General features: G+C 43.7%; 2 protein-coding genes across 2 annotated transcripts; both read left to right on the forward strand.

Annotated features, from left to right (window-relative positions):
- The first annotated feature begins 165 nt into the window (after window positions 1-165).
- On the forward strand, window positions 166-6172 carry lcorl (ligand dependent nuclear receptor corepressor-like). Its single transcript, XM_067249789.1, has 7 exons — window positions 166-272; window positions 2219-2284; window positions 2452-2531; window positions 2667-2793; window positions 3066-3284; window positions 3444-3522; window positions 4367-6172. The coding sequence occupies exons 1-7, from the start codon at window positions 173-175 to the stop codon at window positions 5409-5411; spliced, it is 1716 nt and encodes a 571-aa protein (XP_067105890.1). The 5' UTR covers window positions 166-172; the 3' UTR covers window positions 5412-6172.
- Window positions 6173-8052: 1880 nt separating this feature from the next.
- Window positions 8053-14985, forward strand: LOC136955990 (uncharacterized). The gene is made up of 2 exons (XM_067249787.1): window positions 8053-13459; window positions 13559-14985. Exons 1-2 carry the CDS (start codon window positions 8108-8110, stop codon window positions 13691-13693), a joined length of 5487 nt encoding a protein of 1828 aa, XP_067105888.1. The 5' UTR covers window positions 8053-8107; the 3' UTR covers window positions 13694-14985.
- Window positions 14986-15006: the final 21 nt, after the last annotated feature.

Raw genomic sequence — 15006 nt, forward strand, 5'->3', positions numbered from 1 at the left:
GCATATTTGCCTGGCTCAGTGAATCGAGACTTGCGACAAATTAGCTAGTGCTAATGGTAGTTCTGGGCAATGTGGTTGAGTGAAACTGAGAATGCGCGCGCAGGCCCTGTGTGTTTTGCTCATTGACGTTACTCGGCAGTGAAGGGAGCAGGGGGGAAGGAGGACGGAGAGAATGGCGGATGTACAGTGCCCCAACTCAAAATGCACGGCAGAAAGGAAAGGTTTCAGACTGAAACTCGATTCCTGGCGGCACAAACTGATACACTGCGTGGGTAAGATAACATTTACGTTTGTTCTTCAAGGGTAGCACAAATGGGAAACGGTACATATATTGCTAACCTGATTGCTTTGAGGCTAGCTAGGTAGCTAGATAGACTAACAACAACGCTAGCTGAAAACACTAAGATATTACAACGCTCGGAAAGGGCTGCCTCGGTATAGAACAGAAGCTGGCTGGCTAAGGTTAGCGTTGCATCAATTCATTGAAGAAATCAATTTATGTGGCCAGCTAGCATGCAGCCAAATCGTATTAGCTAGAGCTAGCTAGACTAGTTAACCTCTTTAAATCGCTACAGTAGCTAGACTATTTTGCTGTAAATATTAGCACTACCCTGGCTAGCTAGTTAGCTAGCACTAGTTGTCTTTGTCCTGGACTGTCAGTGGGGTTGGCTTGAATTAGCTTGCCAGCCATAGACCACTAGTAGAAGAATACTAGTGATATTTCAGGCATATGACGTTTAGTCAAATGTCATAGTACTGTAGTGTGAAGCTAGTGTTATTCAGCTTATCATTAAGGGAAACAACAAACGAGGTTCTGCAACTACTAGTACAGGCATTAGTCTAGCTTTCTGTAGTCTCAAAATAAGGGGAGTGCCAATGATTCTAACGGCCGTCCGGTAACGTTAGCTGCCCACGTGACCTTTTGAAAATGTCTTCGTTCCACCGACGAATGGTAAGTAAGCCACCGGACAATTTACCTGACAAGCGGAGCCAGCTATCTTACAATATTGGTTAGCTGGCTATACGGCTTAGCAGTTTAGCTGCACACACATTGGTTTGTGTAGATGATTCACGTGTTAAAAGTTGATAATCAATTTTAGCTGCGTGACTGAACTTGGTATTTTGGTGCTGCATCATCAGTGACACATTTAGCCAGCTACCCACTATTTAACGGGCTTATAGCAATATTAGATTGTGTGTTTACATATGTTAATATTTCAATAGGGCGTTCAAAATAATCAAAGAAGGCTAGCAAGTTAAAAAATTATTAGCTCCATTTGTTTCTTTTTACTGTATTAGTCCACCTAAGGCCACAGAAAGCAGCAGTCATTATGAGATGCGATTCTACAACTGTCTTATAAGAGATGGAACCTTAAAAAAAAACACATGCAGATAAGCAAATTAAAGGCAGGGTATGTAATGTTTTTGAGAGGCACTTTTTGTCATATTTGCTGAAACAAACTTCACATCCTGATAGCAATCAATAAATCTACAGGTTTGACAGTAAAATGAAATCAATCAGTTATCTGTGGGCATTGCAGAACTGTAATAAACACGACCAATCGTTAAGGTTGGACCAGAACTTTTGATTGGACTGCATTCGGACCGAATGCAATAATTGGACGGGCTACTTGTCTGTGTACCTACCTACTTCCTGGCAGTAGTCAGGCTTCAGTTCATGTGTTTTGGAGGTGTGGCTTTGAAGGGAGGGGGTGGGACATTTTGGTTTGAATCCTTTCAAACTAGCTAAAATTTCTAAATTAGAAATATTTATCTATACATCCTTTAATCTAGGCATACAGTTTAATGAACAAATATATTTGTCCCCATTACCTTTTCTTATTAGTGCTGAACTATATTTCCATTTCAGTGATGACAAGTGTGTCGGTTCAACTTGTGTAAAAAGGATGAATGAGCTGAAGTTGCATGCAACATTGTTTTTGCTGTCTGAAAGGGTCTGTATAACATTTATACAGATTATAAATATTATTAATGTAGTGAAACTGCTTCTTATTTTGCTTTGATCTTATTTTAACCATTAACTAAACAATTTAGAATTTGTTTTGGTCTTGAAGTTACTTGCTTACTGACAGTTCTGTATGTTATTGTGAGCACAGTGTGTTTCACAACTCATAGTAATGTATCATGTCATAACCCATAGCAGTAACCTTGAATGTGCTTTCAGATTTGTAATATTGTTGTCTTCTGTGTTATGCAGGGTTTGAGAGCATTCTGGAGGGAATCTATGGACCATTACTTCTGAAAGACATCAGTATATTTGATGGTAAGTTAGCTAGGATGTGTGTATTTGTTGTTTCTCAACTTTAACAACAGTAGTCAAAAAAGGCCACTTTGTTTGTTGATGTCAAAATTGTTTAGATATTAAGATTATCTTTTTAGAGCCAGATTTAGAAACAAATAGACTGAGCGAAACACTGTGTGTCTGTCCAGATTGTGAACCAGAGGATTTGGACAACTGGTCCATGGATGCCAGTTGCTCATTCTGCACACTTCAGCTCGACAAACTCGGTGTAAGTTCTATTCTGTGAATCTGTGTGTGGTGCTGAGCCAGGGTCTTTGTCTGTATTGTTTAGGAAATTTGTCACATGCGGTTTGCCGTGATGTGTACCTGATGTTGTTTTGCAAAACCTTTTTTTTTTTTACAGGATCATGTCCCTGTGGCCACTTCCCCCCTGTCCTCACCCTCAGATGAGATGCCTTCGCAGGCCCCATCCTTCATGGAAAGCAACCAATCAGCACACAGGTTCCTTTACACTGTGTTCCACAAAAAAGGTGAGATACTGCCAATCCAAACAATAGCACACCAATTTAATGACCCGGACAAATTCATATTTGGGCCAATAAAAATATCCCATCAGTCATACACTTTAACCCAAGGTTTATTTCAGGTATTCAGATAATGTTCTAACAAATATGTCCCTAAGCAAATTTGTTTGTGAGCTCATATTCAGATAATAAAAAATGTGTAGCGCCCCGGGGAAATGTGTCCGCATATAGTTATTAGAATAACCAGTTTTATTATTGAACCATCTCTTGTATTTTAGATGTACCTCTATCCAGCTATGACACCAACGTCCCTCTGGTGGCTCAGGAGCTGATGAAGAAAATGATACATCAGTTTGCCTTGGAGTATGCCTCTAAGAGCCCCCTCTACACCACCAAGAATGGCTACACTACTGCCTTGCTTCGACCTGACCCAGATGCTCCCCTGGACCTTACTGTAAGCAAGTACCAGGAGAACCATGGGAAGGAACCTCAGCCAGGTAAACAATTAAACCCGACACTGTCTGGTTTGACATCCATTTGGATTTTTGCAGATGAAAATGTATTTAACGTTTTAATTAATTTGAGTTAAATGTACATTTTTTGACCCAAATCTCACGCCATAGGTTACATTTGAATGTTTGATCTTTTCCCAACAGAGGGTGTACTGGACCTCTCAAAGAGAACCTCTGCTCTCTCGGCCCCATCATCATTGCCTACCAATCAGAACTTGTCAGGGTGAGTTCTTCTCTCATTGGTCATCTTGTACACTTACCCCCCATACTCATATTCTACACCTGCATACTAAAGAGTGTGCATGTCCTATACAATAACATGCTTGTGCATTGCGACACCATGGCATAATGTTACCTTAAACTATCCAGGCAATTTACAAAGGTGTAAGTTCAAGTGGCTATTTTTACTTATTTAATTGTTCACATTAGGTCAGTTAGCGACGAGTGCTGCTGTTTATAGGAAGGGTTAAAGGGTTTCTAAGCATTTACATTGTATATTAGTTTTTCGTGCGCTTTTATTTTTGTTTGTGCCCTATTGTGTTTTGGTGTTGCAATTCTAAAGGGTCTGACTCTCTTATCTCTTGTTGAGCGGTAACGTCACAGCTACTTCACAATAATGTTTGTCAGCTGCTCAGGAATTAACAAAGAGGAACACTGGACTGTACATCGTTTTACCTCCTGGTTTTTACTCTGATCCAGTATGATTCTGATAACACTATCCTCAAGCATAGGACCCTCACACAAGGACTTTCAAGCTCCCGTTGGGTTACAAAACTACTGGGTGTGTGTGAGTGCCTAAGTAACCACAGCCATTCACAGACTGTCCTACTTGGTCGTGAGTGTGTGTGTATGTGAGAGACACACTGCAGTGTGTGAGAAAGAAATGCTCACAGCACAGAGTAACAGCCCATAGGCTGTGTGAGTGAGCCAAACATGAGATGTGAGACGCAGTGATGTTACCTACACAAGGCATAAAGGAGTGGGACCCCCCTCGCCAAAACCCCCCTCTTCCCCCATCTGTGACTCTTCTCCACCCTGACCCTGGTGTTTGGTCCTCCCACCCCTAGGAGGCAGCGCAGGCAGAGGGAGGAGTACCCTGAGAGGAGCTCGGAGCTGTCAGAGGGGCTGCTGTCTAAAGCTCTGAGGGATGTTCGTTCTGGCAGTCTAGAAGAGCACAGGGCCGCTTTGCTCTACGGGATTCCGCCCCGCACGCTCAGGCGGAGCCTAGAGGCGTTAGCTGAGGGTGGGCTAAGCCTGCTATGTTGTCTGAATCCTGGAAAGGGCACCGGCAGGGATGAAGTGACGTCACAGGATGTGGTGTCTGCAATTCAAGGTGGAGAGGCACGACTCCTACTGCAGAGGGTGGCGGCGTGGGCGGAGCAAGCGGAACTTGGAGGAGAGATCGTGGAGAATCAGGAAATCAGTGGCGTTTCGTCCTCGGCGTCCTGTCTTGATCCAAGAAGCCTCCTGAAGGTGCTGGGTTACTCCCATCCTCAGCTCAGGGATGACCTCAGCTCTCCAACAAGCCCCACTCCCAGCAGTGACCCCCCCACTCCTCTTCGCATCCCACAGGTCCGTTCATCCAATCCACCCAGACCGAGCAACCTCGAGCCCTATAGCCTGGCTGAGAGCCTGCACCTCCACACTTCCCCAACTGAGGGGACCTCCATTGGTACTGCAGCCAGACCCACAGCAGTCAAGCTCAAACCCCACCTCCTGCTTGACGTCTGTCTTGGCGGAGCAGACATGTCACCCTGCCGCCTGGCGATACGCAGTTCTTCAGTCGATGATTCTGAGGAAGGAGGGGATCGTCGGGACAAGGACAAGCAGCCGAGGAAGAAGCGCGGACGCTACCGCCAATATGACCATGACCTGCTGGAGGAGGCCATCACAATGGTGATGGGAGGCCGCATGAGTGTGTCAAAGGCCCAAGGGGTTTATGGGATTCCCCACAGTACGCTGGAGTACAAGGTGAAGGAACGATCTGGAACACTCAAAATTCCACCGAAAAGGAAACCTGTCACCTCCCGCCCAACCGACCCTGGAACCCTCGCGGGTTCCACAAACTCAGGGACATCTGCCTCAACTGCTGCTGTCGTCAAGAGGTTCTAGGCCCATGACTGGTCTTGAACCCTTAACACTTGAATTCTCCAACTCTCACAGGTTAAATGTATTATGTACTGGGAACACTTGTTGAACACAAACCATGCCTTTGAAACTGAGATTATGATTCAGGTATTTCACAGACTGTATGTTGAAATGTGATATGACGGCTTCTCTTTGTTGGTCTTGGGGACCATATCCCATCGGATTTGTTTGTTTTCAAAAACCTAAACAATTCAATGTTGATCTCTGTCAGGATTATCAAATCAAAGTGTCTGACAGTTCTGCTCTGAAGTACTCTTAGTATTACCCCATCACTTGATGTACATTGGGGGTTGATTTATATTCCCTCTTTCAATTACTGTCTGACTTACACCTGCAGGGATATTGTATACATATGGTATACACTAGTGATCATGTCTGGCTTTCACATTCTGCTAGTATGGGAATATTCAGGTTTGATTTAACTTTAAAAGCTCCTGATTGGAGTTGCCTCTCTTTCTATAGCTTACCAAGCTAACAACGGACAAGAAAATGCAAACTGACAAAGATGGATCCATTGTAACCGAATGAGGCATGCTCTTGTATGCTATTTAGCTGTTGACCAGGTCAACTGTGTTTTTAAGAAATTTGTTTAAGCAAGGTGGATATATCCCAATATTAAGTGTTTGTTTCCTTTCAATGTGAAATCTAATCAGAATAACGCACCAAGTTTAGTTGTAATGCAAACATGAAGCATGTTTGGTAAAGCTTGGGAATGGTAGTTTATTGTGAAATGTGTATTCTCTCGCTGAAATTTGCAAAAGGTTTGCATCTCTATACCACAGAAAACCACTCTAAAACCTCACATGACATATCTGCTGCTGGTAACTCACCTTTTTAATTCTTTAAAAGTTTTATCTTCTTTGTTGTTATCCAAATCCGAGAGCGGCGTTCTGTATTTGCCGCCTTCTGCTTTTACCAAAATTTTACTCGGGTCACTTGACAGCTCTTCACAAAGGTTTCTTTCACTCAGTTTCTGGGTTGTTGGACTGTCTGCCTCTAAACTTCTGGTTATCTGCTTTTCTCTTTTTTTTCCGAGCTAACTGACTGTCTGGTTGGAGCCTTTTCTTTTGGATTCACACCTTCATACTCTGTCTGAGCTACGTACATGCCTACATATGGACACAACATGAAGCTTTTATCACTCAAGGAACACCCAAGTGTAAATGCTCATACAGAAACAAGCCATTTATGGGAGGGAAAATTTATCTATACAACAATGTTTGTTGATACTAAATTATGATCATTTAATCATCTCAAAATCAGAGAAAGAAATAATGGTTAAGTGGCATTGCAGGTGTTGGTGGCGTTTCTGCCTGTTTGTGTATGTATTTGTCCTTGCGGTGTTATTACTATTTTGTAAGTCGTTTTGTGTGTTCTCTGAAAAATGTAGGTTATAAATAATTTGTTGCTTTACTTGCTTTAGATCCACCTCAGGTCTAATGTTGAAAACTAGTAACCCTGGCAACTGAACAACTACTGAATGTTTTTTGCTCATAATAGTACACTAGTGCCTGTCTGAAACTACAGCTAACCTCAGCACGTAATTCTCTGGGAAGTGCTTTTCATATCAATATGGCTACAGATACATATTGATTGATAAGCTTGAAATGAGTTAAAAGCTGCATAATTGTAGTTTAAAACTAGTCAGTTTGCAGAAATTCCACTTTACCAAATGGTTAACTTTTAACTATAGGCCTACCTGTACAAGGTTTGTTATTACTCAACATCTTACAAATCTATCAAATTGCTAACTGAAATCCCATATTTATGCATTAATCAATTGCACTATTATAAATTATTGATGTTCTCAAATTAGTGTATGGCAGTGTTTTGTGTTAGCGTTTGCTGTGAATGTACTTATTGAATGTGCTTCAGTATTGTGAGTCTAATGGTTAAATGTTTTGAAGTTATTGATTTGTAATGAAGCACTTTGAAGCAATGTAAAATGTGTATTGCTGCAACTGCATGAACACGCTACTTAAATGTGATTTTAATTTATATAATCTACAACTTGTTTCCCTTGTACCCCCCCTAAAAAAAAGACGTTGAACTAACGTTTGTCCTCATGAACATATGACAACGTCTCCCAGCAATTTGCAATGCTGACTTTATAACCTAATTTGATGAATTGTTTTGATCTTAAATCGTAGTTTTTAAATAATGTTTTAATAGATTAAATAGGATATTTCCTGTCAAAAGTCCGTTAAGGAAACATCCTTAACTGCCGTTCTTGCACTGCAGCCCAAATAAGAAATAGGGAATTACTTCTTTAGCAGTTTGTTTTGGGAAGAAGTTTTAAAATATGTATTGTTTGTAGGACCTAAATCATTTGACAGTTGTAAGAAGTGCAACGATTTGATTTTAAAATGTTTTTTAGCGTTGCTACAATCGCATTTTCTGCCCTCGGCAACTCATCAATAAAATGTATTCTGATCAAAACAGTTCTTCAGCCATCATGGGGTCATTTTAACTTAGTGGGGAAGAGCTTAGCAGATGTATACAATTGAATTATCCTCAAGGTGTAGTATTTTGCAGAATCTTGACTAGCACACAGAGTCAAAATTCTGAACCTGAAATTGACCTTTTTGCTGTCTAAAATGTTTAATGTAGAACATCTTAAACTCACTCAACTTTAATGATAATTTTTTTCTGTCTATAGCATGCAGTTGCCAACCAATTCTGAAGAAATTCAGTGTGAAGCAGAAGATGCCGGGATGCTGGAAACCTTAAATGGATGCAAGTCTGCATTGCAGACGGTTCTCCAAATGCTCTGCCCTGTCCACCGCTCACTGCTGCAGCAAATCTTAACAGTAGCATTCCAGGAGCATCGCTGGGCTTTTGTTTGCACCCATCCCCAACTCACTCAGGCCGAATCTTATTGCTGCCATCGGGCAGGGGAGCTGCAGGACGGCACTCCCCCTCCTTCATCACCCTTCAACGATAGCAATTCCCACAGCAGAGCCCCTACCTATTCCTCCAGTGACTGTAACAGTCAAACCAGTAGTCTAGCCACCTATTTGTCATTAGACTGTAATTCCCATAGTAGCGCTCCTCTCACCTTCAGTGACATACAGGATCCTTCAGTAAGTGGCTGCCGCTGTGTGCAGAGCTGCAGAATGGCAGCCGACCCGGGTAGTCCTGTTTGTTTCTGCTTGAAGAGCCTCCAGTGCCTCCCATGTCAAAGCCTGGCCGTTGGACGCATCAACAAAGTGGTTTGCGCCTTCACGTCCTCCTCCTCTTCATCCCCTTTGAGCCCTACCTCCAAATTATGTCCCACTTCCTCTGTGTGCCCTGCTTCAACTGCCTGCTGTAGTAGCTCTCACAACCCTCTGCCTTGCCCCTGCTGCTCGAAACATACGTGTTTGGTTAGAGATACAACAGAGGGAAGTAAAGAAGTAAGTGGAGGCAAAGATCCCCAATGTTCTGTTGTCCTAATAAGGGAGACACCCCGTAGTCCCTCCCCGCCCCCGCTGTCTCCCATCCCCTCAGACATCAATGGAAAGGCTGAGGAAAAGCCTCCCTCCCTTCTACACCACAGAGACGAAGGGGAAGATGTCCAAGACCATTATGTGGAGAGCAACGGCCAACAAGGAGTGATTGTAGATGTGGAAATCATAAACTATCCAGAGTGTAAAATACCTGAGCAGAGTCAAGCAGAGCAGAACCAAAGTGGTAGTTTACTGCAGGATGTGGTTGATCGCTTCAGCGAGAAACTGGAGACAATCAAACCTCAGGAAAAGGATCCTCCCCCCCTAACCTCATTATCCAGTCACAGCCTGGAAAAAGGTCTCAACTTGTGCTCCTTATCCAATCAGAGCCTGGAATCGCAAAAAGAAGCCCACCTAAATGAGATCATCACCACGTGTCTGTATCAAGACAAAAATAGCGATTACAACCTCAGTGATCTCTTTCACAGTCACGACATCAACGCCAACCAATCACCTAAGACACGTTTTCGCCGGCGACAAGAGGCACGTGCAGCCATGACGAAGACGCCTGACCAGCCTTCTACCCGAAGACACACCCTAGAAATCAAACGAGAGCTGGCGAGACTTGATCCAAACAATTGCTGGAGAAAGCGATCTCTTGGAAGGAGTGGCAAATCGAAAGATGGCAGTGCTGTTGCATCCCATCCAATTAACTCCTCCTGTGAGACAAGCCCTGTGAAAGAAGAAATTGAGGGAATCAGAAAGAATAACATTGCCCAATTGGAGAAAATGACACAGGACTGGGAGAATACCAGAGTCAGAGAAGAGGAAGAGGTTGAGAAAATCCCAATTGGAGAGACAGACACTCTGACAGAGGAAAGAGGAATCGAGAGGGGGACACAGAATGTGGTGAAGAGCAACATCAGTGAGGTGGTTGAAATGAAGAAAGAAGAAGGACAGGGTAGGGGCGTCGCGGAGGAGGAAAGTATAGAGAGATTGAGGAAGGAGGCTCAATGGAACCGGGTCACATCAGATGAAGGAAAGAAGAGCAGTGTAGTAGAGGAGGTAAAGACTGTGATAGTCACAGAGGAGGTAATAATGGAGATGCTTACAGAAGATGAGGGAAAGGGGATGGCCAATATGGAGGAGGGAACATCTGTGGACAATCAAATGTCATCAATCACACTGCAGCAAAACACCATAGCTGAAATTGTGGTTAAGGATGAATCAGAAACACCAAGCGTTGACAAAGCCTGTGGCCATTACTTGCCTGAAATCCCGAGGACGGATAAACAGCTTCTTACTCCAAGCCATAACAATGATTCACTTACTAGAGCCAGTGGTCAGAGTAAAAGAGGTAGACCAGAAAGGAAAGAAGCGCCTATGTCCATTCAAGGAAAATCAAGGAGAAACACGGTTCAGAGATCCAGGAGACAAATTGTTCCTCCCCAGCGGTTTTCCTCGTATGTCACAGAGCCAAGGAAAATGTACTTTGCTGCTTGTTTCTCTGAGAGCATCTTCAGCCAGAGAACATTAAAGGGCAGGCGTCTTACTGACAATGGGTCAGATGCACCCTACTCACAAACAGCTAGCAATAATGTCCATAAAGCCAGAGAAGAACCTCTGCATTCCACACCTCAGCTTGAAAGACAGGAAAATGATATGAATGCCGGTGAGTGTCTGCTGGGAGAACGTCCAGGAAGACCCCCCATTGTGCTAGTGTGCCAGAGTGTGCAAGTCACAGTACCCTCTGCTGATAAGAGTTCACCAAAACACTCCTTGCAGAAAAGGACAGATGTTAGGAAAAGTGTAGCGAGGCCTAATGGACGACTACAATCCTCACCAACAAAACGTCTAAATTCAGAATCCAAACTAGGCATTAAATCTCCCAAGGACCATTCAAAGCAAAAAGGAGACTTGACCTTGGACAACACCACTACTTCTGCCAAAAGCCAAGACACCCAGTACATCAGTCCAATAAAACTTATGTTTGTGTCTCCAGTGGGTGAAGATGGTGTTAGATACACTCTAAGGTCAGCAGCTTCTGGCTCCAATGGACAGGGAGAGGAAACATTTGACCCATGTGAGTCGTCGTCATGGGCTGGAACACCTGAAAAGACCAAGAGTCCACTTGTAGAGCGTATTGCTTTACCGCCAAAGAGGAGTCCTATAAAATCTGGAGAGGGTAGCCCACCTAAACAAGCTGTCGTCACTGACACTTACAGATCAACTGGCTCACTGAATGGTATTGGTGGTGAGAGGCAGGAGGGTCCCCTGCCTTTTCACGAAACCACGTCAAAGAGGCGTCCAGGGCGCCCCAAGAAGTTGGGTCCTCAACTGGAGAAAAGGGAGAAGAGGCCAATTGGTAGGCCGCCAAAGCAGAAGTGTCTGGATCAAGCATGCGGCCCAGGAACTAATGGGACCAGTGTTGTAAATCCAAAAGGAGCTCCTGAACCGGATATGGAGGATAAACTCAACAAGAACCTTAAAATTACAGTGGTTTATGGACGGTCAAGAAGAAGCAAGAGGCTTGTGTTAGAGGACTCAGGTCTCCTCCAGACAAGCATGATTGAGTCTCCTATGGTTGTAAGCACAAATGCCCACTTGGACAAAACAAATGTGTTTCAGGACAATATTGTAAAGGATGCTCCACCAATAGTGGAAGATTTAAATTTTGTCAGGCCTGTGAAAGATAGAAAGGAGGCCCCTCACTCCAGCAGCAACATCAAATGTCAAAAGCTTAAAGGTGCAGTACCTATGAGAAAACCAGGGAGACCTGCTAAAGTCAAGATTTCTGGAATATCAGTCACTGTAACCACAGTTTCCCCCAGGCAACGCAAGATCCACATAAACAGGGATGCCAGAGAATCTCCACAGAGAATCCGTAAAAAGCTCCTGCCAGAGTTCCAGCCTTCCAAAGATCCTAAGACAATCAGTGTTCAAACAAGCAACGACGGCACTCAAACAGAAAATAAGGAAGACTCTAAGGACAATAGGAAAGAGCGTCCTGTACCTGTCCGTCATTCTGTAAGAGTGAGGAAGCCCTCTGTTTATTTGCTGCACTCTGTTGCCACGTCTAGGTCATACAGCCACAGTACAGCTTTATTGCGGCGTTCCAGACAGCTCTTACTAAACAAAGCCAGCAGCCAGAGGAAGCAGGAGGAAGCTCAGGGGGGAGGGGAGACCTCTGGGGAGAAACCACATCTATTTGTGAAGGCTGGGAAATGGAATGAAAGAAAACAGGTGTGTCAAGATTTGAGCCATGTGGCAGGGGTGTCCATGGACTCTATATTCCCCCAAAGTGGTACTTTAAAATGGTGGGCAGTGTCAACCCAGGAAAGGACCCTGAGCCAAGAGCTGGCACGGAGGATACGTCTAGTCTCTGAAACCTGGATCTCTGACACCCATAGTAACCAGGAAAGGACATCTTTGAAAACCAGGGTGTCTGTGAAAGCTTCCTCTACATCTCCAAAAAGGCCAGAGCCCATTTCCATGGTCAGGATGCTGTTCGACTGTCCTCCTACCAAGCCAAGGTCCTGTAGCATGGGCCAGCTTTGTTCCTGGTTTATGCAGACTACAGAAACACAGTCCTTGGCCATTGTCAAAAAGGCAAGCACTCGAAACCCTTATGAGGTTATGCACTATCCCCGTGTTACCAACAGGGGGAGCGTTTCCCCAAGCCCACAGGCTGAGAGACTGCGCAAACATGTCAAAAAGTTTGCTACGGCAGTTCCTAAGAGTCCAACCCAACACCGACAAGCACAGGAAAGATTATGGTATAGGAGCAGGCGGATTGTCAAACACCAACTCTTTGCTTCAACAGTTGCTCCTGGGAGGTTATGTCAGAGAGCACGGTGGTGGAAGGCGAGAGGAATGGGAAATTACCTGTCCAATCTGCTTAGAGTGAAGTCAAAGTTTCTGACCAGGAGAGAAAGAGTCAATAGGCCAAAAAGACTAACAAATCACATGAGACTGGTTAAGCGAGGGATCCCTGCAAACAAATTCCCTGAGCAGGTGAAGTTCTCTTTAAAGTCCAGTGAGAAACCATTCTCTTCAACTGCAACAGATCATTCTTTTGATGATTTAGAGAACATTTGGCCTGTTAGTCCTGCTCACTTGACTGAAGAAATGGCGGATATTCCGAAAGCGCAGCGACTCAGCTCTAAAGCATGGAGCCCAGAGACATTGAAAGAATGCAAAGTATTCTTAAAGAAGATCAACTCTCCAGACACAGAGTCCACCGCTGAAGAGGACTGGGACACTTGTACTGTGATGTTAGATGATGGCTCACCTTCCGCGTACTGCCCTAATGGAGGGAGAGTGGAGGGTAGAGAAAGGGAGGAGGACAATAAAGCTGTGAAAATGCAAAGAAAGAAGAGAATGAAAAAGAGGACAAAGACAAAGGAGTCAGATTGCTCCTCACTAAATGAGATGGATCAGCATGGTGTGGGGGCAGGCATAAGGAAAGGCAAGCAGAGAAGCTTCGAAAAAGTCGCCAGTGAATCACTGCTTCCATCACCAGCAAAGTTGATTAGACAGTCCCGGGGAAGGGGCCTAACCGGGCTGAGATGGCGTGACTTTGTAGTGGGTAATTACATCCCTTCCTCAGTTTTGTAAGCATTCTTTATCAAACTTGAAACGCATCACTAACAAGTTTGTTACTTTGACCCTTTGTCTTTACAGGCAGCTCGAAGTGAAGCTATACTCCTCCATCCTTTAGTGACTGCGGTAAACCGGGTGCCTTCAGACATTCAGCCAACCAGAGACTGCCGTTCTCCCCCCAGTCTCGCACCCAGCAATTATGTAGCAGAAGCCTAACTTAACGAAAAAGCTTGAGGTTGCACTATTTTTAATGTTCTGTTTCCCGTCCTGCTTCTTAAGTCAGTGGATGTCTACAAATCCCCCCTCCCCCCCAACACACCTTTCAGTTTGTATGAAACATCCTACCACAGCTAAATCCTCAGTGTAAACAGTAGTTTGATAGAATCAAAAGCACTTCGTTTGCCCATTCAGAGCGGCCATATTTAATGAAGGACAAATGTTAATGTTATTTTTTGTGAGGGATTGCCCCCTCCCACCCCCCCTCTTTATATACCTCATTATAATTCGACTCTGTTTTCACTAGGAGGTTGTCATATAGCTTTAGTTCTAGGGCAGTGTTTTTTGGAACAATGCCCTGCTAGAGTTGAGTAGCCTTGCCTGCAACAACATCTGAAATATCTTTATAAACTCAGAACTCCTGACCTCACTCAATATCAAGTATTGTGTGAACATTCATTTACTAAGCCTAATTTGTGAGCTGTCAAATGCATTAAAGTGTAATACTTTTTTATATAACTAATTCTCATCAGGCCTCAGAGTATACTTAGGTACTATATGACGTGATGCAGTGGTTAGCTTATAGAATGTTTGTAGCGAGAGTATTTTGACGATAATTCTGTTTTCACCCAAAGCATTAATACACATGTCATCAAGCCTGTCTGTTGCACTATCCCAAACAGAGATTGTTAACCCTGTAGCTCCTCCTATCCCCTTTGATGCACATCCTTAGTTCCCCCTCCCTGTTGTAAATCTAGTTCCTATTAGGTGCAATACGTTTATCACAAATCGTTAAATCTATATATTAGAACAATGCTACTTTTCTTGTTGACGTTCTGAAGACTGGCTGATATGGATCTTAAGTCACATTGCAGTATCACTTTTTTGTATGTTTGTATGCAGGTGTGTGTATGAGTCTAAGGGAGTAAATATACTCATATGGAGTTCTTCTGTCTTCAGATTCTTTGACAGCGATAGACTGTATTTACCTGGTTAGCTGACAGATACATTGTCTTGGGTTTGAAAAGCAGCTGTCCAACCTGACCCCAGGATCTGTCTCGTGGGTTATGGGGCCCCACAGCATGTGTGCCTGTTGTAAGTCATTCTGTGATTGCTATTTCAACATGGGAGGAGGGCCTCTGTCAAGTCAACTATACAACCATACTCCCTCAGTTGAAGTACTTGGTGCTATGTATACTTGCTGTTATGTTTTCTCTTAAGTGTTTTTATATTTGCCCCTACAGATGTAACAGAGACTGTCACTAGAACAATAAAGATTCTTTTGTTATATACACAGTGGCATTTGTTACAGG

This window comes from Osmerus mordax, chromosome 14, assembly GCF_038355195.1.
Source record: "Osmerus mordax isolate fOsmMor3 chromosome 14, fOsmMor3.pri, whole genome shotgun sequence".
NCBI classification, from domain to species: Eukaryota; Metazoa; Chordata; class Actinopteri; order Osmeriformes; family Osmeridae; genus Osmerus; species Osmerus mordax.